Below are 27,210 nucleotides of genomic sequence, written 5' to 3' on the forward strand. Positions count from 1 at the left end.
AGTGAATTGTCATAGAGGCGTTGCGATGCAGCTCTCTGCCCCCGCCTCTCCCCCCCCCCCCAAAATGCTTTCCTCAATACGATTCAGCAATGTATGTAGATTATGCATTATAGCATATATATATATATATATATATATATATATATATATATATATATATATATATATATATATATATGGGAAAGAAGTGTATACTTAAGGGCTCGTTTTTTTCCGTGTTTTGACACGTTATTAATAAGATAACAGACAATAATGCCAAGGAAAGTATAAGGGAAGTTATTAGAACGAATTGTAATGTAAATGCGAAGAAAGAAAACTGGGTGAAAAGATAACTTGCTGTGGGCAGGGACCCAATACAGTGGCTGGGAGGATAACCGCCGTGTTAGCACAGTAGTAGAGCATCGATAGCGTTATTCGAAGTCCGGGAAGACCTTCCGCGTCCGTGTTGGAGGGGCTACCAGCCAACCCAGGGTCATCACTGCTGGTGTCCCACAGGGTTCAGTACTGAGCCCCTTCCTCTTCAACATGGCACTAGCAGGACTTCCGGCGTCCCTCCCAACAGACACCAGGTTCCCGGCCCGCTGCTCTGTCTTCGCAGATGACGTGGCACTCTGGGTCCGGGGACCAAGGCGGTCCATCCCGGCCATCAGGAGATCACTGCAGGCGGTCCTCGATGCAGTGATAACCTACCTCGGAGGCATCGGGCTTAAGGTCTCTGCCACCAAGACTGAGGCCCTGCTGATTCACCGGCTGGCGGCAGCCCACACCCACGTGAGACGGCTGAGGATTGGCAATCGCAGCCTGCCTTGGAGGTTGGTGGTGAAGTACCTGGGGCTCACCATCGACCACCGACTCACCTGGATCCCGGCTGCCAAGGCTGCTGCCACCAAGGTGCGGCGCGTCCAGGGCGCCATCAGCAGGCTGCAGCTGCGTGGCCGCGGCTGCTCCACCAAGTGGGCCCTCCAGCTCAACCAGGCTGCGGCGTCCTCGGTCCTCCTGTACGCCTTCCCGCTGGTGAGCCTGACACCGGCCAGGAGAAGCCTGCTGGAGGGACTCCACAGGGGTGCACTGAGGGCCATCCTGGGGCTTCCCAAAAGCTCGCCGGTGGCAGCGACTCTCGCGGAGGCAGGAGAGTGGCCCCTGACGTTACGTATGCTCCAACGTGCGCTGGGCCACATTGACCGCCTTCACCGCGCCACCGACGGCAGGGCCCTCCTGGAGCGTCTCCGCAGCCAGCCAGCATCACGGATGGGAGGCCTCTGCCTGCTCTACCACCAGGTGGTTCCAGATCCGCCAGTCCCGGTTGCCTCTCCACCGCCTCACCACCAGCCACCAGAGGTCCACCTCTGCTTGGAAGGGGCAACCAAGCGACGAACGCCTGCGGCTGCACTGCAACAGGCGGCCTCCTGCAAGCTCCAGGAACGACTGGAGGGACGGCTGCGGGTGTTCACGGACGGATCTGTGATGCCAGACGGGACTGCAGCGGCCGCATGCGTAATCCCGTCTAGAGCCAACAGCAGGCAGTGCAGGCTACCCTTCCCGGCGAGCTCCACGGCTGCGGAATTGGCTGGACTGCATCTCGCGGAAGACCTGTTGGCTGAGGACATCCCCCTTGAGCCGGCCGCGGTCCTGTGTGACAGCAAGGCGGCCCTGCAGACCCTGGCCAACTCCCGCCGTGCTGGACTGACGGCCTGCCTCCTGAGAGCCAAGGTTCGCACCCTCACTGACACCGGGGTGTCCGTCTCCTTCCACTGGCTGCCCTCCCACGTGGCCATTGCTGGAAACGAGAAACCCTCGCCAAGGCTGCCCACCAGCCTGGTACTCCCTACTCCTGTGCCGTGGCGGCCAGGGACTATTCGCAGGCCCGTCTCAAGAGGCTCCTCATCACAGTCCACCCAGACCCGAGGGTGGCCAGCGGGCGAGGACCAAAGCCTCTCCCAGAGACGGGCCTCACCAGGAGAGAACGGGCCTCCCTGTTGCGACTGCGGACTGGCTGCGTGTGGACGGCGGCCCGCCGCCACGCCAAGGGCCTCTGTTCCTCCCCGGCCTGCACCCGTTGCGGAGACCCAGAGACCCTCGAACACCTCCTCTGTGCCTGCCCTGACTTAGCACAGGAACGCTTGAGGGCCTACACGGCCTACAGGAGACAGGGTCTGCCCGTCTCCACCCTGGAAAACCTGCTGTTCCCGGCTCGTCCACATCCAGCAGCACTCCGCAGCTTGGCGGAGTTCGTGGAGGAGTCAGGAATTGCTGCCTACCGCTGATCCCAGGAGTCCTGCTGCCTTTGCCCTTGCCGACGGCCTGCTGCTCGCGCTGAAGCGGACCGGACACCCCTCCTTACACACCACACACTATTTCTCCTATCCTCTTTCATCCCCCTCCACCCCACCCCACCCCAAAAGCACTGCGCCGTGTCGCCTGTAGGCAGACAGAAATTAGGTGCCTTCTTCCTTTTCCTCATGAACCACTAACAACATATTCGAAGGTCACAGGTTTGGTTCTTGCACACAGATGGCGCTGACTGACACTCCCACGTTTAAATTCACATATAAACCCAATAAAGTGGCTCGGGGAATAGCCGCCGTGATAGCTCAGTGGTAGAGCATCGAACGCGTAATTCGGGCGTCGTAGATTTGATTCCTACTCACGGCAAGTTATTTTTCACCCACTTTTTTTCTTCTTATTTACATTAGGTTGGTGGTTCTAGTAACTTCCCCTATGCATTCCTTGGCATTATTGTTTGTGAGATTTCACTTATATATATATATATATATATATATATATATATATATATATATATATATATATATATATATATATATATATATATATATATATATATATATATATATATATATATATATATATATATATATTGCACAAAGACCCTTTCTAATAATATTTTTCTTCCGTACCTTCTTTTATTTGCTTTGTCACTACGGTAACCATTGCTTTAGTGTCACTGTGGCATAAAACAATTGACTGTGCTTGGACATGAGCCACATTCTTGCTGAAAGTCAGATGAATACATGACAGGGCACATGCGAACGTTACGCTCATTTGAGTGCAGCATTTCACACGAAATCTTACACTTTTGTTTTATTCATCACCGGGCAGCTATATCCATCGTTACTGCTCCTTCGGACAAAATTCGTTCGGTTATAGCGACTTCCTGTCACTTTAGCACCCGGTCACATGTTGCTGCATGCCGATGTTCTTTCCTTGCACCTTATTTTGCAGTGCTGACTATGTGTGAGCTAGTCAAGGCAAAAGGTATTCACACTTGCTCGTAACTCACTACGACGATATTCACTTCATGAGAAACTGAGGCACAGACTTTGGTGGGTCCAATTCGCCCCTTCCCAATGCGGCAGCGCATGCTTCCTTCCCTAGCGGAAAGCTAGTAAGGCGCTTCTTTACATGGTATGCTTCCGTCCTGGCAATGGCGGTTTTCCCGGCCCTCATCAAATTCCTTCCAAAAAGGGCAAGGGGCAGCACAAGAAAATGAAGGCGGTTTCCAATGTTCTACTCCGGAGCCACGGAAAACCACCAGCGTGCTGCAGAGAACCAAAGCGAAATCTATAAATACAAAGCTTTGCTCAAGGAGAAGTACATATTTCCATGGTATTGGTAAATTTTTTTCCATTTTTTTCAATTCAAACAGCTCTTTGCTCTCTTCTCCTTACTCTGGACTGTAAAGTAATAACACCCCCCTTCCGCGCCACAAATCAGCCCCGCACCACCAATCAGCCCCGCGCCGGTCACTCGCTGCCACCAGCAATTTTCGTACCGGTGCCCAGGTCTAGTTACAAGAGATATTATTCTAGTTGGCATGTGTACTTTGTGTGTTCTGTTGCGTAGCATGACTGAGGAGTACTTTGGTTTGGGCTAGCTGCTTCATATCATTTTGAAAGGGAAGCGAAGAACAAAGGAAAAAGAAAGGCAGCGCTCTTTGTCTCTATGTATTTCTTTTCCCTGCGTCTTTGTGCTGGCCTTTCAAAACTGAGTATAATGAATGAAAGCTGAGAAAAATAAAATAGACAAATGAAATCTCAGCTTGTTATTATCTTTATTTTAGTTTTCACTTGTCGCGAGATGCTATACACTAATCGGCCATTTTTCATGTCCGCCTCGGTAAACCAGTGGCTACAGTGCTTCGTTGCTGACTCGATTGCCGTGGGTTCCATTCCGGTCGTGGCGGTTGCATCTAGACGGAGGCTAAAGTTAGATGCTCGCGTACTGCGCGATGTGCAGTGCACATTAAAGGGCACCAGATGGCCAAAATTTCTGGAGACCTCCACTACGGCATCTCTCTTAGTCATACTGTGGTTTTTTCACGTATACTACCACTACTACTACAACTACTCTATACTATAACTACCAGTACTCCCCTATTTCGCTCCTGTTCGTATTCATGTCGTTCCTCCATCGTGCCTTCTCCAACCCTGACAAGGCTTAGCTTGTGTTTGGTGAGTCGTCTCCGATCGCAGTTACAACGATGCGATGTCGTGTATCGCGGTCACGATACATGATCTATGCCAGCCTCTCCTAAAGTGCGCGCACTGACTGATCCATCCCACATTAGCGGATAATACACAACACTGAAATCTCAAATGACACGTGCACAAATAGGCTATGACGTACGTCACAAATAATGACGTACGTGCACAAATAGGCTAGGGCACGTCATGCGAGTGTGACCTTGCTTACGCATGGTATTCTTGGTGCATATGCATCATGTGATCCTTCAGCTTCGATAGCGAAGAGAGCAGGGAAGGAATTAGGCTCGGGATGGCTACTAGGATGAGAGGCAAGGGATCCAAGCTTGCTTCTTTGCATTATGGTTTTATGACTCGTTGCGAACCAATTTAAAAAATCACCGAAGTAAAACTCTTTTCATTGGGCACGCAAGGACCTCTAGTGTCTAACAACAACTTCTTAGGTCACCTAAAGAGGGGTGCTTAAAAAAGTAAATTGCAAACAAAACAAAAGTCGCTGTTTTATTCTAAAGCACTGCAGCGTTACAATGTCAATGAAAACACACCTCAATTGATGCTTAAAATTACTCTCTTTTAGGTACATTTGTTTTCGAATGTAATTTTTACCAATAAATCCTTGACATAGGAGCTTTAACCGCAGTTAAATTCAACGCAATGATGAGTTCGGGCCTATACCTGTTCATTTTTCATATTGGTACAGCTGTCAATATTTGAGTAATGGCTTAGAGAAAACCTTGCAGCCTTGTTTTGTATTTCTTCATGTTTTTCATTACAGAAAGCATGACATATTGACATATACCAAAGAATATTGTACGGCACAAGTGTATTCAGGCATAGAGTGAATGTATGCAATATACCTCGTTGATTGTAAACATGCCAGCACCTGTCTCACGCTTCGCTGTGTATAGTATTACGATTCGGCGGCCTTCACCACCACTGAATCAACATGAGACTTCCATGTCTGGCCCTCCATGGTTTTTCATTCCTTCTCCAACTACCCGTGGCTACACAGAAAAAACCTGCTGTTTCTTTCTTACCACAACGCTTAGGTTTTTACGGCAGTTCTTTGGTTCTTTCAAGACACTGGACAGCTGTCTGTAGAAGACAGTCGCCGTATCCTCGTCCATAGATGCCACTCTTATTTGTTATCCCATCTTCAATTCTTTCAACCCATTCCCCTGCAGACGCTGAAATGTGCTTCCATTTAGAGCTGCAGAAATGCAGTTTTTTGCACTCCTCATGCTCTTCGTACAATCACTCACAGCATGTCAGCTTTGTGGCGTAAGCTGGGCAGCGAGTGCCATTTCACTGCAATTAGCATTTTTTTGCGGAAGTTGTTAGAAATAGAGGACTTCGTTGAAGCTAATAGTGTTTGAAAATAGCTATGTTGCCTTTTTTACATAAATAACGGTTTTAAATCATGCTCAAAAACAAAATTTAGACTTAAATAGTGCTCATATAGGCAATTATTTAGAAAATAGGCATTTATAAGCACTACAAAAACACTATAACAGCCCTTCTTAACCTCTAATTCGAGCTCATATATCGAAATGCCACAATAGGAACGCAAGGACCAAAATAGGCATTTGCCTATAATCCAGTCTCTAGCCCCACTTCGAATGCTCCATTACTTCATTTTGTTGATCACAGATTCAGCTGCCTTCCTGTGCACACTTCGGGCTCTGGGAACCACATCACAGGCATCGCTGCTGGGCAATGGAATTGGCAGCAGATCGGATGCATTTTCGGACGTGTGCAGAAAATCTGAAAGAAAATGTTCGTCATTGTGCCACAATTATTCATGGGGATTGTCTGTAAAGGAAGTGCATAATTTACCATCTTCTAGAGAAGTAGTTGGCGTAAATGAGAACGTTGGCAAGTCGACCATTCTAAAATTCACGTCTTTTCAAGCATGGGATCAATGGGGACAATAAGGTTTACCAAAATGTTGCGCAGGATTTAAAGGTGAGAAAGAAATAGTGAAAAAAAAGATTTAAAATATTGCTGGAGATGTTTGTCTGTCTTTTATAGTGACACGCCACTCCTGGTGCTGGGTGATGATTATGAACTATACTAAATAAGGTGATGAAATATTGCCTGCTTAGCATCTTGTACACATTCCTATGACTTGATTAGAATTGCAGCCATCTCTTACTTCTGCTTGCTTTTCCCATTTTCATGCTGCAAATATTTCAGTAAGCCTTCCTAATGACTCAAGTACTTGTCAGTTTACAATGAACGTATTCGACTAAGTACACCGGACTCCCAATAAACAAAACTTGCTTAAAGAAAATGCCTCATTAACGGAACTAAACGGGCTCATGTGGCTGGATTTTTATGTGTTGCGCAGTAAAATTCATCGGTTAATCGAAACAGTGCTTAATGGTCACCTACGGTTAAACGGCACAAACTCTAAACACAGCATAGACTCGTTCAGGCCAAAGGTAGTCTCACAACCATGGCAACACCTCGAGACAAGCCAATCCAATAGCCATTCTTGCTTGTGGTGGCTGTGGCTCTGTGGGAGCTGAGTCGGCGAGTCAGTTGTGTGTTAGGCCTATTTGTGTGGCTAAGCGAAGTAGATCATGGCGTTATTTCAGCTCGATAGAAAGGAAGTGGCCGCACCATGCACTCTCACTTGAAAAAAAGCTGCAAATTCTTCAGGAGCTCGATCGAAGCGGCCTTCCCAAGACGGAGGTGGCGAAAAAATGCAACATCCCGAAATCGCCGCTGTCGCGTTTTTGTAAAGACAGAGAAAAGATTGAAGGCGCTTGAAAAAACGGGACCTTTACATCTAAACGAATGCGCATGCGGACGATGGCTTACGAACAACACGAAAAGGTTATTTTTCTGTGGTTCAAGCGAGCACAAAGTTCCAATTTGCCCATAAGCGGACCAATTCTTGAACAGAAAGCTCGAGAGATGGTCATGCAAATGGGTGTTGAGAACTTCGTCCTAAGCGACGGATCGCTCAGCCACTTCAACAACATGCCATGGCCTAGTCTTCACAGCAATCTGAAGTGAGAGTGCTGCAGTCAACGGGGGACATTTGTATCGACAAGCGATAGGGGCGGTACAAAAAAAAATTTGATGAGCTTTGAGCCACGAGACGTCTTCAATGTCGACGAGATGGGACTTTTTATAAAGCGCTTCCGTCAAAGACTCACCTTCAAAGGTGAAGCCTGTAGTGGAGGAAAACGCAGTAAAGATCACATCACTATGCAGGTGGTGCAAACAACGCAGGAGATGAGAAATTGAAGATATTGGTAATAGAAAAATCAAGGCAACCACGTTGTTTCACAGGCGTTTGACACTTCCTGTTGCGTATACCATGCGAACGGAAGAGGGTCGATGACCATGAGTATTTTCGAAAACTGGTTACGGGAGGAAGACGGAAGATTTACAAGGCAAGACAGGAAGGTTGTGTTCGTCATGGATAATTGCCCAGCCCACGGTCATGTTGAAAGACTCCAAGTCATCACTCTGGAGTTCTTGCCAGCCAGTGCAACGGCAGTGATCTAGCCGATAAATCAAGGGGTTATGCAGAACATTAAAGTTCATTACCGCAGACAATTGCTTCATCGAATGTTGCTTCGTGCAGACAGCGGGAAATCCTACAGCATAGATTTATTGGCAGCCATCCACATTTTGGCTCGTGCCTTGGAGCAAGTGAAGACAACAACAATACACAGATTCTTTCACCATGCTAGCTCTCAAGTGCAAGAAGCAGTACCTGATGAAGAAGAAAGCCCTGCTGAGTCCGACATTGAGGCAGTATTCAGTGAGGTCGTGCCCTCTGCCCCTTTCACGCTGCAGGACTAGGAATCAGTTTATAAAAATGTTCGTACCTATCGTGAGGAGACTGTCAAGGAAATGATTGCCGAAGTGCAAGATGAGAATCAACCTTCCAGCGATGAATGTGATGACAATATTGCCAGTACAGTGTTGCCACCAGTCCGATCAGCTAAAGAGGCTGTTGAACTTTTGCAGTGCTGTTTCGAGCATGAGGCTTGACCAGAATTTCTGGCTAGTTTGTCAGGCATCTGTGCATAACTTCTGTTGGGACACTTCTGTTGGTGGGTATACATGATGGGTATACATGAAAAGGGACACTTCTGTTGATGGGTATACATGAATGTTACCAAGACAGCTTGATGTTTTCTTTGAGTGACTCTGAAAACACCTTCTGGTTTGTTACTATACACATACCTTGCACAAAATTCTCCGAGCATTAGAGGAAGACAGAAAGTTAGGTGGGCAGATGGGATTAAGAAGTGTGCGGGTATAAAGTGTCAGCAGCAAGCACAGGATAGGGTTGGTGGGAGAGGCCTTTCTCGGGCTGAAGATGATGATGACTATCTTATATTTTACCACAACACTACGAAGCAGGACCGCATAGATACACATCTCGTATATACCAATCTCTTCAAACCAATGAAGTAACGCTGACAAATTAGGTCCTTCAAGGAACAGCGAGGGGCTGTATGTTCCCGTGCTACAATAATAACGAAAAAGCTTCCATCACTCACTATTGTCAATAGTTGTGTCGCTGTCCTGGTGGTCCATTATTTCTAGTTTCGCATTAAGGTTAGCCTCAGGACAGCTGCAAAGAAAGGTCATTGTTATGTTTTGTGGTGTAGCGCCTACGATAACATGGACTGTAATATTAAACACAAGAAACTGCTACCACCACGGACAAATTGACTACCGGCAAGCGTATCCAAATCACCTGAAGTGCAGAAGCAACAGAGTCTTATTTATGCGAAGACGTCCTTGCTATATATATAGCAAAACAAACTTAACTTGAAACAATACAAACAACACTTCTCATCACGTAGCAATACTAACATAATTTCCAAATATTTAGCTTATAGGGTGTTGCGACCGGGGTTTGCCACACTGGCAGCTGCAGCAAAATGGTGGCCCGCCAAACGCAATAAGGGCCAGTAAGTATCTCCAGATATAATTTCATAATCAGTGCACTACTGTGAAATGAGCATGTCGATACAATAATTTTTTTTTCAAATGGCGTGGAGTTGAAAGCCTCAGTGTCTAGGTGGTGCTGCATTTTCTTTCTTTCACAACCCAAGCCACCCCCAGCTGTTTCTTCCACATAGTGCTTTGCCTTTAATGATGAGCGCCTATATTAGTGTCATAATCCATACTGGAAGAGATCGGTAAAAGGACAATGAAAAGCTTCTCAAACTAATCATTAAATGACCTCAAAGTCGAAATTCATTGCCTCGCAAATCCACTGCCACAAAAATTTTGAAACAAGTTGAGGGGTTCATTGAGCACTTCAACCGCTTTTTTTTTTCTCGTCTGTCCCAACAAGGTGCGCTGAAAACCACAGGGAGGAAGTACACTAAAGAAATGCGTTATGTCAGAACACATTGTGAGCTAGAGAGTGCTTGAAGAAACATGGTAGCTATTTTGTGTTGTGGTTCTATGTGCGAATGTGACTATGCATTGTTAGAAGATTTTGGACAGCAGTGCCCGCATGTGGCAGCACCCTGTGGCAAGAAGCACATTCGATTGAAACCTGCTCTTGATTTATGTTGGCTATAGGCCAATAGCATATTCTCAGTTGTTTCACACCACATACAGACATCCGAAAATGCGAAGTGAGCGCAGTCATCTATGTGATAGAGGTCGCTTGAGAAATTTGTAAATTCCCACTCTGCTTCTAAACTCTCCTTGCCGTGCACAGCTGCAAGATTTGGCTGATATGTTGATATCGGCGTCTGTTATCCACAGGTGTGTCTTTTCACAAAGCCCAAGCGGTGACACAGACCTGTTTAATACTTGCCTGTAATATTCACGTGATTTATAAATAAAAAAGCATGGACTAATAAAGGCCAAGACATTTGACTTCAAAGAAAAAAAACACAAGAAACTGCCTACCATAGTAAAAAATCAGTTATGAAGACAACAACAATATAAAAGATCAAGAATAGTCAACTTTTCGTTGTCCTACGATTGCCAAACTCAAATTGGACTGGCTATATGTGTCACTGACACCCTGTAATCAGTCTCTTTCAATCAAGTTTTGTATATCAGCAACATAGCAAACACGTCCAACTTTCATGTGCATGCACACTCTGTCTACATTCTTTGGTAGAAGCAACACTTTTTCCTCTGTTTCTGTGCAAAAATAATGTGAGATGTGTTCTTGTATTGTTGAGATGCAAGCTTCACACACATGAGCACACACACAGGGTCTGGCAGTTTATAGGTATGTAGCAGTGTACAATACATGCCATTGTTGCACTTACTAAGTGTCGCTTATGCCTGCATTGTCGCGAGCCGCATGTGCAGTTTGATCAGAATCGCTCGAGAGTGAGCTCTCCTAAAAGCTGTAGGTGTCGTTGGTATCAGGATTTGCATCGCTGTCACCGTGTGCATCACTCAGACTTCGCGTGTCGAATGCCACTACTCCGGAACAATCATTACCAGCTAAATACTCTGGAATGCTTTTGCGGAGTGTAGCTGGTTAACAGACTTTATGATAGAGGCTCACTGTCCGAGGTACTACATATTGCGATCCAGGCTCCAAATAGCACTATCTTCTTTTTGATTGAGGCTGGGGTTGAGCTGAATCCATTTCTCGTCGAACTGCACGCAAACTTCAAGTAGCGCGCTTCATGGTGTCCCCGCAAAATGAGGCCGCAGGACTGAACATAAGCGGCCAGGTAAAGATTGATTACATTGACTGAGGCTACGCATTCACAACCATCTTGCCATGCCTTGAAGGTTGTGAGTGTGGCGCGGAATGTGCCAAAAACTATAAAACGTGCCGCGAGATCACGGCGCGAGGGAGTGACCCGCGTGCTTACCGTGTTTTGTGTTCGCTTACTGCCATCATGATTGTAGCGATGATGATGTGACCGGGGGTATGGCGACACAGCGACGCTACGTTACAGTAACTGCATTCATTGTTTATATATTATTTTCTGTGAGCTCTAAACAACTAAACTTGTAAAAACACGAAGTGAATTTTTTGCAAATAAATATTTTTATTTTCAAAAACGAAATTGCATTTTATTGAGCAGGAGGTCGTGGTTGAATAAAACAAACTACTCGGGAGACCCACAAATGTCACTGCCATCGTCATCAACAGCAAGTTCATGGTGGCGTTGGTCCGTGTATGGTGCATATGAACTTTGTGTTGTGTCTCTTGATTACTCAGTATCGCGCCTGTTCACTCGCATTTCTCCTACATTTTTGCTTACGTTTGCTTCCGCGATGATAATTAAAAACGAATAGTTCTGGTAAGTGCGTTTAGGCACCTCAATCCGAAGCACACGGGCGATTTTAATACTCGCAAGTCGTACCCGGTGTTCTGGAAAGATAACACACACTGCGGTCACTACAACACTCAAGTGATTAGGTTTTATGATAAGTTCGCGCCTCTTGTTTTCCCAATACAAAAGCAAAGAGGAGGAAGCAGTCATTCTCAAGTTATTTGCTGGTTATATTATCTTAGGTACCGAGGACGATGCAAGGAATGCAACAGAAAAATGAACATCCATTCTACAGAAACCTAATAGCGACTCCCCCAAGAGCTGCAGCTCAAATAAAGTGGACAATGGGTCGTTTGAAGGTGCAATTGTTCACACTGCAGCTGATTTGCCACTTTGCAGAGTAATTATTACCGGCAGCCAAGTTTGGCTATCGTTAACATTGCGGCTGATGTGCTACTGCGGCGCAATTATTACAGGCAGCTAATTTTGCTCTGCACGTGGTGCCATGTCACACATGAAGCACCAATGCTATGATATTACCCCCCCCCCCTAATGAATATATCAGAGCATCGCTGCTCTACTACTGCACAGGCGCCGGTGCGGTCGTATTGAAGGAGGTAGTAAATTGCAGTATGCTGAAGAGCTATTTTTATTTTAATATATTGTGGTATGAACGCAGCTTAGTCACTTTTTTTTTACAATTGACGGTTTAGAATTATTTTTGCTTGTGCAAATATACGCCCTGTTTGTTCTAGTGAACTGGCTGTGAAATTTGTGTGTTGGGTTGTCTACGCTAGTAGGAAACATGACGTCAAGCTGCTGTTAACTGTACGCGAACTTCAAATAGCGTGCTTCATGGTTGTCCACGCAAAGTGCGTCAGCAACCATTTTAAGAAGCAGCAGCGAGACCTGCTGTTTGTTGATGCTAAAAAAAGAAAAAAACAGAAAGAGCTTCTGAAAGTAAATATACTGAGGGCTCAGATACACAGCTCTTGGAAAAAATAAGCATACTGGCAAGTGCCCTTTGCAGCAAAATATTCCAAACAGGTTTGATTACCATTTCCTTATAAGCTGCTTTAAGGCACTGCTGCTAGGGCTGTATACATCAGCAAGTTGCCCTATTCTTATAAAAAGCAATTTTGCTGAAAAGCAGAATGCAATGTAAGCTCATATGTGGCAGTGATGCATGCATGTTTCTCCAATCACTTGTAACTGTGATTTTCCAACTTTCACAGCATGGTGGATATTAAAGAAAACACCACGTGGTCAAAATTTCTTGAGCCCTCCACTACGACATCCACTATAATCACACCATGGTTTTGAAACGTGACACCCAAGGTATCATTATGCTTTCATTGAATATCTCAACTGCATGCTATGTTTATCATATATGTTATTTGGCCATGCACACCTAGAATGCTACTGTGACAATGGAGGGTGCGATATACTTTTTTTCTGCATTCTGCGTTTTTATTGCAGAAAAGAACCTCGCCCTTTGCAAGTGTTACAGCTGCAAGCCTGAAGAACAGAAACAACTTGCACCTTTGTCACCACCATGTGCTGCCATGGTCAAGCCACCACGGCGACCACGGACAGCCCTGAAGTAGCCCACTCAAGTGCGAGGGAGGCTGCACCGCTTATCGATTATGTGCCCACTGACGGAGAGGTATTGTAAAGCTCCAGTATGCTTTGTCTTAAAGATATATCGCTTTGCTTTAATCAGAAAATGTGCATTGACATACTGATGTGTGCACATCATCGTTGACTTGTTATATAAGTGCGTCTGTGCAAAAGAATTACCATTCTCGAGGGGCTGCACAGTCGCCTCATAGGCTTGAAAAGCAAGAACCACTTCGTTCCTGAGGCAGCCGTTGCCATTTTCTCCACGGTAGTCCCAGTCGGGCACGGTGTTACTGGCGCAGCCTCCAATCGGACTAAAGGGGAGGTTAAACCTCCCTTGGACAAAGAAAAATATGCCGTTCTTTCTGGTAGGTAATATTTCCCAATCTGACCAAAATTCATGGAAGTGGTTGGCTCCACTTTTGCACATAATCAGCCGAGATTTCACGGCCAACTTGGGTTATAATTACTTACTAAAGCTTCAAGTCTAGTTTTTGCCTACTGTAGCTGGGCACTTTTATGCAAGAATCAACATACTAATTAAAAAAAAACAAGAGAGACATACTAGTAGCACTACTATTTATTTCCTTGTCATATTAACTCATCTATTTAGAAAGTGCATAATTGTCACGTAACAAGTGCTCATAATATCCTTTGTTTTTGATCATGCAGATTTCTTCAATTATTTCTAAAGCACACCGTTCTGATTGGAGAGGTTGAACAAAAGAAGAAGCTCCCCAATAAAGCATTGACAAATAAAACTAATGACTAGATGAATTAAAAAAATAAGAGAGAATGGCACATCAAATAAAATAGTTTGTTTGATTTTCTTGTTCATATTTGTGTCCTGCTTTCTCTGATGTGCACCTGCCAGTCGGCGAAGCACTGATTCGCTTGTGGGCTTATACAGAGTACAGTGCTACACTTATAGGCTGGTGCACCCATACTGATACACTGATACACCCATAGACTGATACACCTATAGAATGATACAACTGTCAATAAACTGATAGCCCATCAGTTTTTCTATCAGAATTTTTGCTAGAGTAGGGGGGAGCAGCAAAATACGCATGAAATCGGTCAGTGACATATTCTTCATTATCTTAATACCTAGTATGCATGTGGAATAACTCATTCGGCAAACGTCCAGCTGTCATCGTAGCCATCCGTACAAAACAGCGGTGTCAATCTACACATGTTTGCTACCATTTCTGCCACGCTCGCAGGTTGAAGTAAAATTTGGAGGCTGTGACGTTCAAGGACAACGTGACTCGTCTTACTTCGTCGACTCCACTTTTCAGGAGAGAGCACTGCATACTGCTCCTGGCTGCTTTCGGCGCAGCAAAAGCACTCTCGCTCTACCCATGAATGACAGTGCTCCTGCAGCTGTTCAACCACTAAAACACGCCGGCTCTGAAGAGAGCACTTTAGGCGTGCTTTTGAGTGCTCCTGCTCTCCCAATGGAATTCGCCAATAGACCGATACACCTATAGACTGATACAACTGTCAATAAACTGATAGCCTATCAGTTTTTCTGTGAGCCTAGTTATGATAAAACAAGCTTATTGCGCTTGTTTCATCATAACTAGGCTCATTTAGTTTCAACTTGGCATTATGCAATAAAGGCAAGCTGAGCTGAAAAAACTTAAACTTGTGTGCTTGGATTCATCAGGTTTTGGGAGGCTGGCCACGCTTAGTTATGCTAATAAACCAGTATAAATCACGACGCGAGCCTTGCGCTGGAACCGGCGCCATTGCAGCCATTACGTAAAAAAAAGAAAAACAACGATACAAATTTGGATGGATAGATTGATGTGGCTGTAACCTTTAGATCAGGCAGCAGCTAACGCCACCTAACCATAATACTTAGTGAACAAACTAGGTTTATCTTTTTTTTCTTTAAATAGTTGATTGATATGTGGGGTTTAACGTCCCGAAACCACTATATGATTATGAGAGACGCCATAGTGGAGGACTCCGGAAATTTAGACCACCTGGGGTTCTTTAACATGCACCCAAATTTGAGCACACAGGCCTACAACATTTCCGCCTCCATTGGAAATGCAGCCGCCGCAGCCGGCATTCGAACCCGCACCCTGCGGGTCAGCAGCCGAGTACCTTAGCCACTAGACCACCGCGGCGGGGCATTTTTTTCTTTAAATAGTGAAGTTGAGGACTGGTACTTGCAGTTAAAGGTTTAATTTTCACTTGTGCCTTGGTTCGCAGTACTCCCGTCCTGGCCTCAAACAGTAGAGAACTACCCCGAGTATTATCATAGATCTTTTCCTTGGCAATTTCCTGCTTAAAGGTTCGATAGATCTCTAGTGTGGACTTCGTAATCATGCCTATTCTCTACATGTTGGTCTCCGTTTCCCTCACCTTATTCTTAACCGATAGTTCTTTTTGGTTTGGCCCCCTGTTATTTTCTAAGTATTTACCAGTCAATTTTCTGGTTCGCTTCCTCCATTTTGTATCGACATTCTTCGTGTACAAGTAGCTGAAAACCTTCCTAGCCCAATGCTCCTCCCCCATTTCTCTCAATCGCTTCTCAAATTTTGTCTTGCTGCTAGCTTCCCTGCCCTCAAATGATGTCCATTCCATATGACCTTGTACTCCCTGATTCGGTGTATTTCCGTGAGCTCCTAAGGCAAGTCTACCTATTCCACGTTGCTCAATTTCTAATCGTGCTTAAACGTCTGATCGCATGCACTGCATACCATAGACACGGTATGCAGTGCATGCGGAGAGGAGGAGGAATCTGCCGAACACTTGATAATGTTCTGTAGAGGGCTTCGACTTATAGCTCAGGATGATGGCGCAGAGTTTTTCAAAGCATTGGGGTTTAGGAACAGGGAGGGCAAAATAGACTTTAAGGGGGTAGAACTAACTAGAGGGACGTTGTCTGATTGGTGGCTGAAGGCAGGGCACGGTTGAACATTAAATCATTCACTACAAAGTACCAGTCCTCAACTTCACTATTTAAAGAAATAAACGAGTTCCTGCTGGGCTACCGGTTGCTGCGTACCTCGTGTCGGCCGGCGCTTCAGCGTCGTGCCCTGTGTGCTCCGTGCGGCACGTCCACCGCACTATACAACAGATTCCTTAGAGCTTATTACAATGTGCACTCCGGCATGATATGTTGCTGTCATTTGTTATTTTGCAATTACGATATCAATGTTTGGTAGGAACACCACTCGCACACCGATGTGAGGAACACAGCCTAGGCCTAGAAAGTCCGAGAACCTGCATTATAACCTCTATAAACGAAGTAAAACAGAAAATAAAAAATGGCACCTTCATAGATTCGCCAATTGTAGCGCGTACGCAGGCTTCATTATCAAACAAAATTATACCGTAGAACTTTACCTTGCATTGCCTTCAGACGTGCCTGCCTGCTTTGTTTCAACAAATTTGCATTGGCCGCCATAAATCGCTGAATGGCGTCCCATTTTTATTTCATCGCCCATGTGCGTTGTTCTACGGGGACATCACAATTAAAACTTGGCACAGAGGAAAGTCACCGGCACACTTGAACATGACGTTGTTCTACAGGGGCCCTAAGCACAGGTCAGAGCGATAGGAAAGGTCCGGGCACACTTCAAGAACGTCAGCGTATAATTCACCATGTGGCAACACTAAAAAAGTGGTGTCGAGGTATCACATGATGCTGCTGCTGATGATGATGATGATTTGATGCTGTGAAGGAAATGGAGACTGACATGTGGAAAATCGGCATGATCAAGAAGTCCGCGCTAGAGATCTATCGAACTTTTAAGCAGGAAATTGCCAAGGAAAGGATCTATGATAACACGCGGGGTTCTCTACTGTTGAGGCCAGGACGGGAGTATTGCAAACCAGGACATGTCGGGCCAAATACAAAGAGGTAGACACGGTATGCAGTGCATGTGGAGAGGAGAAGGAAACTGCCGAACACTTGATAATGTTCTGTAAAAGGCTTCACCCTATAGTTCAGGATGATAGCGCAAAGTTTTTTAAAGCACTGGGGTTTAGGAACAGAGAGGGCAAAATACTTTAAGCGGATAGAAATAACTAGAAGAAGGTTATCTGATTGGTGGCTAAAGTCAAGGCATGAGTGAAAATTAAACCCTTCTCTGCAAAGTACCAGTCCTCAACTTCACTATTTAAAGGGAAAAAAAAGAGATGAAACTAGTGGTTAGTTCACTAAGTATATTACGGCTAGGTGGCGTTAGCCACCGCCCGATCTAAAGAGTACAGTCACATCCATCCATCCACTCATTCATCAACGGGTTGAGCACGATCCGAGACACACCGCGCACACGATCGCCGTCCTCTTCGCCACCGCACGGCACATACGCGATTCGCCCCCGCATGCCGCACACATTCAAAAGGCCACACAAGTCGCCACCACACGGCGTACTGTTTTGTTTTTGCACATTTCAACCCGCGCGCATCATATATTATGACAACAATGTCATTGAATGTAAAAAGATGGCTCTTAAGAAATTAAACACAGAAACAATAGAAGAATAAGTAGGAGACCGTGACTTGTCACTGAACTCTGGAGTGAGCCCAGCTAGACACTGGGAGTAAGTACTGCTGAAATATTTTTTTTTCGCTCTGCCAGAGTAGACAAGTCGGTCAAATGTGGCAATCAAATCTTCCAGGCCTCAGAGAACAGCCTGAAAACATCCAGAAGGAACATTATTAAATGCAGTGTACTTTCTTTGCTTTTCAACACAGTTTAAAGTATTATATGCACCATTCGCATTTCTTGAAGTTTCTCTCTTTCTGCACTGCAATAGAGATCATTCATTCCATTGTAAGAAGGCTACTGTGCTCATTTAGCAAAATAACAATTTTAACATTGATTATCGTTACAGAAAAAGCTCATCAATTCCAACTCGGTTATTTAGAACTTGCATTCAATTTGAACAGACGCTCTGGTTCCGGCAGCACCCTATTTATTTCACTAGCGGCGGGGGGTACTCTGCAATTCAAATGCGTTGGTATCCACAACGGTGAATTCCACAATGGTACATACAGCCACCTATTTCTTTTTTATACTTGGGTCAATAAACGCCAATTTTTGGCATCCTGGTGTCTGTTTCTCTGAACAGCCAAGCATAAAGCAGTTGCACATGACTGCTAATCAGAAACACGTACGTATTGTCCTTCCTTTCGCCGCCATGCTTCGTTAGACGGCGCTTATCAACGGGACGGTCGACGCTCGCGCGTTCAGATTAGAAAAATGGGTGGCTGTACCTTGAACTGACACAACACATTCACTACTTGGCACAACACAACGTAGTACTTCAGCAGCAGCACTCATCACTGATTTAGATGCAACATTCTCAGCAGCTTACAAAGCTTTGCAGATATGTTTTATTAGCCAAAATGCAAAAACGCGGCATGTTCACCACATTTGCCAGTGTCGGCAAGGGCGAATCGCAGCTCCAGAATACACATTTCCGATGGAGGCGGAAATGTTGTAGGCCCGTGCGCTCAGATTTGGGTGCACGTTAAAGAACCCCAGGTGGTCTAAATTTCCGGAGCCCTCCACTACGGCGTCTCTCATAATCATATAGTGGTTTTGGGACGTTAAACCCCACATATCAATCAATCAGCTCCAGAATACAGCTCAATAGGAGTTCCTGCTTTATCACATTACCGTGCAGTAAAGGGCCTCGTTCAAGTTCTAAGGTTCCGCAGTGCCGACGGTTTGAACAGCGCCTCCTCTATTGCTGGTTCGAACCATGGAGGAAGAAAAAAGGTTGGAACATTCACGTCGATGGCGTAAGAACTTTCGTGTCAACCGTCTCTTTACCCTGAACTTGGCCATTCAGCCCATACGAGTACCAGTGCTACTACAGACACCATAGAAATTACAAAACGCGCTTCAAACGCGCTCAAAGAAAACAGAGACGCTCGTAGTGTGCTCGACATGGAGAAAGGAAATAACTGTAGTCATCGCAACGATTGGGAAAAAAAAGCCTCATATTTCTTTTTCTTTCAAAAACTTACTCCGATTAAAAAAAGTGAACAGAAATATATACATTTAGCGTTAATGTTTGTTTGCTTATCAGTTTTTTTTTACCACGCAACCCCCAAAGCTTCCCCAGATCCAAATTACCCGGATAGATTCTGTGAGAAAAGAATGGGCGTTGCTCATCGGGGGTTTAAAAGCGCAGGCAGTTACATGACTTGTTTCACGCTAATAATGAATATTAGGTGTAATTGTCCATAAAGGTTTGCGTTTTGTAACCAAGCCATTATTGCACATTAAGCACAAATGTGCCAGTAGCGGACAAAATTTGTCTGCATTTGTCAATTTTGCAAGATTAACCAGCACCACATTTGTAGACTTGGATGGTGACCATTTCGATTCAAGTTGCCTTTAACGATGGTTAAGTAGCATTGCGCAGGTTAAGTAGCAGGTTAAGTCTCCCATAGTAGATGCTCTAAATCATTACCCCCTTTCTTTTCTAAACACAAGATATTGCGGGCCCGCCTCGTGCGCGCACCGCATTCTGCCACTGAGTTTGAATCTCTTTGGCGTGATGTCCCTGGCCGAAGGGATGAATCATTAATGATAGAATTTGTACGGCGGTATAATCCTCAAGTATAATTCGATCTGTGGCTGTTGTAGGATATTGTGCGTGAAATGGCGCTCTCAGAACAACGTGCGTACTTGCGCACAGGAGGGTGATAAATGTTGCATGCGTTGTACACATCTAAAGTCGTACAGCCCCGATTGCGAGGAAACTTCTTATGGTCCCACGTGCTTTGAGTGTCGATGTTAATGAAATATAGCTGTGTCGTATATCATCTATTCCCATGGTACGTGGGATCTGCCAATTTTTACATTAACTGACTCATTAGCCTATTTCTCATTTTCTGCATTCACACTTTAACATCTTAGACCCTGGGTGCATTATCTGTAGTGGCACATGTGTGCCTGGAAGCCACCTACAAAGTGGATTCTAATAGGCTGGGCCTACCTTCGATTAATCCACTATTTGATTACTATGCTTCCAAATTACAGGTACACCTTCAAACTTTTGCCTTCTTGCTAAATGAACTCGTAGAAAAAATAACTTATGTGTTTCATTCACAGTATGTATTAACCCAGACAACACTCGATGTCTTGAGGTCGTCCTGATATGGTACAATCGTGCTCGCACAGTTCTCATTAACCTTCGTACTTACTGAGGACGACACAACCTGGTTTAACCCGGAAACGTCTTTTCGAGTGCTTTCGGAAAAGGTCCTGTCAAGGATCTTTTGGGGATGACAAAAGCATTGATTGCACTGACCACTTAGATATAATTTCTCAAAACCTTTGCGCACCAAGTAGATGCATTTCATATGTGAAAACTTTCTCCACATGTTCGTTTCATCCAGTCATAAAGTTATTGCATATATTCACCTCGTTTGTTTCTTTTTTGGCAGAAAATTTTCAAATTACGCGTTCCGCTTAATGAGACATGCGTAATTAATCGGCTTGGGTATTGAACCTGGTATTGCAGAATGTCCATTTGAAACATTGTGTTCTTAAATGTCACTACCTTAAATTAGTCATTATACACCACTGTAGCGCGTAGTAACAAACTAGCAGCTGGGCATTGACCATGCGGCACCATTCTGGATAGTCAAGTAGCCAAGCCATTTCAAGCCAACTGACTGTCAAAATGAGGTGCAACTGTTCTCACAACAAATCCGCGCAGGGCGGGGCCTCGCCGCAATGACGTAGCCACCATTTTCTTTTTTTCTCTGTCTCTCTCTCTCTCTCTCTCTCCGTTTGACGGCGCGGTACGCGGTAGACGCGGTCGCTGTGGTGGCGTGAACTCCACGTGAGCGAGAAGCGTGCACAGTCTTGTTAAGTGGCCGGAAAATCGGAACGCAACGATGAGCGAGCCTCCTGACCAACAGAAGGTGATCGAAAAGTACCTCCAATGATTACGTCATGACGACGGCTACTCTCATGGCTACCTGAAGTCAGACGAAGAGCTAAAGCTTTTTGAGAGGTCCCTGGCTGCCGTCAACGAGAGGTATGCTGTGCGGACATCAAGAGACCTGAGCAAGTCGTCTAAATGTGAGGATGTCTCGATTGCTTCTTAATGTATTGATCTGCGCGTAGATCTAGCATTGAAACACGCAGTAGTAATTTAAACCAGCTAAGGACACGGCAGGACAGGCTTCTTCTCAGTTGCGGTTATTCGTTTTCGCCTTTTTGAAGTTAGGGTTAGGTATCATTGTTTTCGTTACCGGTTCACAGTTTCCCTGGAACCGATTCATTTCGGTGTGAGTGAAGTATTGTTCGGATTACCGGAACATGACTCGATCTTCAGAGATTCTATAAACGTTAATGGAGCTGTAATTGGTGCCTTGTCTGTGTCTGCGTGTTTCTTTGGTCCCCGTCGCTTAGCGCCCCAAATTATTCAGTTGTAACTGAACTGTATTTTTTCGGTTTTAGTCATGATTAGCGCCACGCTAGCAAGCTAATTGTGACACGGCCATGCGTGCCATCCGTGGTCCTCCAGGAAGTGTGAATTAGACGTCTAGAGCAAGGGGGGCCTGATGTTGAACGCTGTATATGAGAAGCTGAAGGGTCAGGGTCGAGATTTTTTGCCCAATTATATTAAAATCCCAAGGCCCAACCAAACTGTAACGTGTTGGTGCTGCTTGTAAGTTGTAACTTAAAAACCGCATAAAAAGTCGTGGTAATTATTAATAATAATAATGATAATTATATTTATAATTCTGGTTGACGAAAGCCATAATTTCTTGCCAGAGGCAGCGCATCTTAAAGATTTTTTGCTGCCATTACACAAAAACTAAAACAAGATTTGATATTGCCCTCTGGCATGCATAAAACTAGGTGCCTTCATTAAATCATCTTTATTGTTTATTTTCAGCCAATGTCGTCTTCTCCATGATCCACTGCGGATCTCGAATTTCTCTGGACAATGTGCCGTTCCGAGTTGTCAAGAAAACCATCAAAGTGTGCATATTTGGAACGGAGTACTACAAGAAAACTCCGGAGAAAAAAAAGAACAGGTATGTTACATGGTGATGCACTTCCAAAAGTTTCAATCTCATGCACATATCCAGCAGTCTTCCAGTTCAAAGATTGTGTGTAGGCAGTGTAAAGAAGATTTACTTTAAGTTACTACAAGTTTACACGAGAAATAAATATTGTTAACTTCATTTACAGAGTTCTAGTACCACTGACTGGCAGAAGGAGGTGTACGAGAAGAAGCGGGTGAACCTCCAAGGCACAAAGAAGAAGGGGTGCGCAGCAACAATGAATTTGAAGTGTATTGAGTTGTACCCAGATTTCCAGGTATGTAATGTGCAATGACAAGTAAAAAATAATTCCAGATTAATTTCTGGGGACCTTTATCATGTCATTTATGATTGTGCAATCCGACACAACACAGTTGGTTGAAGATCATTATGGTTTCAAGCAGCGCAACAAGATGAGGGCAAAGTCAAGATGAGACAGAAGACAGCGCTCTATATTTCCACCATTGTCAGTATGTATACGCGTGGGAAATAGCAAGATAAACAGAATGTGAAAGCTAAAATGAGCACAACGCATACAGTCTTGGCATCTAAGCCAAGACTGTATGTATTTTGTGCTTTGCGCTCTTATTTTGCTATTTCCCACATGTATACATAATGGCAATAGCGGAAATATATTTCCAGCTATTATTTCAGCGCTGTCTTATGTCTCATCTTGACTTCGCCCTCATCTTGTCGCACTGTTTGAAACCATAAATATGATCTGTGTACTTAACAGTGCCTGCTTTCTAGGTGGATGTGCCCCAGCCATGCGGCCAGACAAGAGAGGGTCGTCTGAAAGCCGACAAGGCCAAGGAGCTGCAGGAGGCACTTGACGCAGAGCAGCAGACTGTGGCCAAAGAGACGCGGGTATATGTTAGGATTGCCGACTGCAGTTCCCATCAAAACCATGGTTTCGAGGACATGGAAGCTTTTAGCCAAAACATGGGCAAGAGCGTTGCTGAGTGAATTCAGATGTTGGCAAAAGAAGACATTACTTCTGTATCAGATGTGAAAAAGTGCCTTCACTATTATGTGCACGACGTACTTTTTGCGAACAAAGAGAAGCCTGATAGCAGCTGCAGGGCCTTTTTCCCAACACATCGTGACATCAGCAACCAGATCCAAGCTGTGCTTAAGAAAGACCGCTTCAGCACAGTTGATCAAGAGAATGCTAGAATCCTAATTGAAAAGATCAGGGGTGAGCAACCCGAATCCTCCGTTGTCTATCGGCCGTATGCAGCACGCAGCTTCCTGGGTAGCAGCGACTCGGACAACGTGGAAGAGGGAGTTGCCAGCGAGTGTGAAGACACGTTGCTGTTTTGCTTCCAAACAAAATTCATGAGGAGCATGCTTAAAAAGTACGGAGGCTCAGTAGTTTGCCTGGACGCAACGCACAAGACGAGTGACTATGCCCTACCACTTTTCTTGCTTGTCGTGAAAACACCGTCGGCATACACACCAGCTGGTGTGTTTATCATACAGTTCGAAACGGCCCACTGTATCGCTGAGGCTTTAGACGTTTTCAAGCAGTGGTGTGACAACTGGTCCCCACAATACTGGATGGTGGATTATAGCAAGGCAGAAATAAGTGCCATCAAGCAAGTGTTTCCAGAGAGTCAAATCTCCATCTGTGACTTCCATAGACTACAGACATGGCAGAGTGGCTGCGCAGAAAGGAAAACAACATATCCGATCCAGATGAGGCCCTGAGACTCATGGAACACGTAGCCAGTGCTTCAAATCGGCATGACTTTGACAGGGTGGTTGAAGTCCTTGTTGAGTCTGAGTATTTGAAAAACGAAAGATTCCGCAGTTGTATTGAAGAAGTGTGGCTGTCAGTAAAGGAGCTGTGGGTCATGTCTTACAGGCTGGAGTTTGACGTTGTGTTGACCACAAATAACGGCATTGAGGCCCGAAACCGCGTGTTGAAGGCACAGTACGTGAAAAGTTCCAGCGGGAAACGGTTGTTAACATCCCTGATCGTGACTGTCGTTCATGGCTACCTTCCCGACAAAGAAGCGAAATTCCGTGAGTCAGCAAGGAGGCAGTCATCAGCGTACAGACAGTACAGTGAAAATGTTCCTGCATACCTGCACAACCGGCCTCATGGGTTCGTTAAGCATATGCTGAGACGGCTCGTTAACGCAGAGAAATACACCCCCACAGACATGGAAGAGCTCCCCATTGAAGGTGTGTTTACGGTTCATTCTGAAAGAAGTGATGATGATTTGTACACTGTCGACTTCTGCAAGCCATCGTGTACCTGCCCTGATTTCAGGAAGCACAAGTACCCATGCAAGCACTTTTGTGTTGTTTTTAAGTACAGCGACAGGTGGGGCTTTTCCTCTCTTCCGCAGAGTTACCTCAATCGACCGCAAATTACTCTTGGAAGCTGTCCAGAATCCGAAACAAGTTCCGAGATTCCCCTTGTCAATCAGCCCAGTCCTTCTGAAGTGTCTTCACAGGATCTTGGTACAGCAGCATCAGAGTCAGCCATTCCCTTTGTCAATGAGACCAGCTTTTGTGAAGTGCCTTTACAGCCTGGGGTTGCTATGCTTTCTGGTAAAGCAGCCCCCTCAGTGTCGGAGCTACACAAAAGTATAACCGAGGAATTGGAAAAGTGCAGTTCCCTCCTTTACTGCTGCCATGACGTTCAAACACTGGTGGAGGCTAGGGGCTTATTGCAAGCCACCTTCCGTAAGCTGGCTGAATCTGTGCCACAGAGTTCTGGCCTTCACATTCGGGGTTCACCGACAAAAGGATGCTCGTCTCTGAAGCCTCTTCCGAAAAGAAGACGCCTATAGTGTGCTGTCACTCTGCCATTGACAGGAGCTTTGACTGCTAGGAAAGGATCGGGGGAAACGGTAGAGATGGACCACTCAGTGATTTTTTTTTATTCTTTTTAAAAAAATTGCAGTTGTTGCAAAACTCAATTTATTTTACCATTCATAACTTTGGCCTAAACACAGTGGTCGGACATCTTTGTGAATAATTTTTAGAATGTTTAGAGCTTTTAAGATTAATATGGTATGTTTTATACTAGACTTCATTATAGTCATGCAATTGTGACATTGGCAACGACTGTGTATGTGTATAAATGCAGCCGTAATTTTTTGTGTTGGTGATACTCTCAACTCAGAGAGTGTGTGAAAGTATGTTTTTAGGCTTCTGCTTTCAAATCTATGCATTCTTTCTGTACTTGCTACGGACGTGCTTGCTTTTATACTTTCCTTTTGACATTTCAATATAGTACCTGTTGTATGTGAAAGCATGTTGGTACATTTTTTCGGGTGGTCATTTCAAGATGTATTCATAGCGTGCTTGTAATATCCATAGACTGTAAATAAACCAAATGTGAGAGAACGCGTAATGTGCACAAAAAGTTGACTGTGAAAATGTGAAGTATAATTACCTACACAGCAGAGCAATTTCATCAAGACTGCTGCAACAGCTGTGACCGGTTGATGTAGAGGCTGGGCAAACAAACTGGCCTTTTTTTTAGGGCAACTATGGGAACTACCCCCTCAGTGAAACGCTTTAGGTATACATATTGATACTGCAAAAGAAAGTTTGACATCCACCTAAAAGTGGATGTCAAATTTCCTTTGCAGAATCTTACTCCACCTTGGGGGTTTCCCTTAAATCTGGTCCATATTGATACTACTGACTTGGGCGAGCTGCTTAATTATTCAATCTGAAAACTTTTTAAGTGGCACCATATGGGATTGGGGATATAAAAAGGGGTTGCATAAGGAACACGAATGCACAAGAAAATATTACCGGAAGGTGATCGTCTCAACTTAGCATTTATCAGCTAGTATTTTTGAACTAAAGTCTTTAACATGTACATTTAGTATCGTGAAACTAGAAATAGTCAATGTAGAGCTGCCTAGTTTTTGCCCGTCATGTATCCAAAACATGCAGCCCAATGTATGGTGCATACTACATAGCCTTTCCATGCAAAGGAGAGAAGCCTCATGAACCCTCTTCTTTGTGCCTTGGAGGTTTGTTCACTTTTTCCGTACACTCCTTCGGCCAATCAGCGGCACTTGCATGCTGTAAATGAAATAAAGAATATTTATTTCTGGTGTTTTTGCATGCTAACAGACACACAGGTCGGCTTTGATAAGTGCAAAACAAAACAAGCTCATGTTTTTATAGTTCACACCAGTGATGTAGCCATGATTTTCTTTCGCTCGCAACTACTGATGGGGGAAAGGCATGGCAAAACGTCAAAGGTGGGAGAGGAGGTAGAAGAGGTCCCAGCAAAACTGAACATTTCGGTGTGCAGCAACCGCCGGCTATGTGTCTCGTTCACAGTCATAATGCTCTTGGGCTTTTCCTAAATGTATTCATTGGCTAGAAATACCCTAAGGGCCCCAAAAGGGGCATCTGTATAAGGGAAAATACGTTAAATACAGCTGCCGCAAAGTATTCACCTTACACTGCCTGCACACAATGTTTGAACTGGAAGGCCACTGCATATCTGATTGAGATTGAAACGTTTGCAAGTGCATCACGATGTAATATTTTTGGTCTTCTTTTTCTCCTGTGTCTTCTGCTAGTATTCCATTCCAGATATGCATGCATTGACGGTTCCCTTGACAACTGGAAACGGCACATTGCCCAGAGGGATTCGAGATCCGCAGTGGATCACGGAGAAAACGACATTGGCTGAAAATAAACAATAAAGAGGATTTAATGAAGGCACCTAGCTTTATGCATGGCAGAGGGCAATATCAAATCTCGTTTTAGTTTTTGTGTAATGGCAGCAAAAAAAACTTTAAGATGCGCTGCCT

At 44.8% G+C, this 27,210-nt stretch overlaps 1 protein-coding gene across 1 annotated transcript; it reads left to right on the forward strand.

Annotated features, from left to right (window-relative positions):
• The first annotated feature begins 525 nt into the window (after nt 1-525).
• On the forward strand, nt 526-2,264 carry LOC119185098 (uncharacterized). Its single transcript, XM_075876305.1, has 2 exons — nt 526-1,818; nt 1,863-2,264. Exons 1-2 carry the CDS (start codon nt 526-528, stop codon nt 2,262-2,264), a joined length of 1,695 nt encoding a protein of 564 aa, XP_075732420.1.
• The last annotated feature ends 24,946 nt before the right edge of the window (nt 2,265-27,210 follow it).

Source organism: Rhipicephalus microplus, chromosome X, assembly GCF_043290135.1.
Source record: "Rhipicephalus microplus isolate Deutch F79 chromosome X, USDA_Rmic, whole genome shotgun sequence".
NCBI classification, from domain to species: domain Eukaryota; kingdom Metazoa; phylum Arthropoda; class Arachnida; order Ixodida; family Ixodidae; genus Rhipicephalus; species Rhipicephalus microplus.

Bases quoted from the DNA above. Each gene is read 5' to 3' on its own strand.
- LOC119185098 (XM_075876305.1), top strand. From the start codon at position 526: ATGGCACTAGCAGGACTTCCGGCGTCCCTCCCAACAGACACCAGGTTC. The intron at 1,819-1,862 runs GTACTCCCTACT...GACTATTCGCAG, and splicing joins CAAGGCTGCCCACCAGCCTG to GCCCGTCTCAAGAGGCTCCT.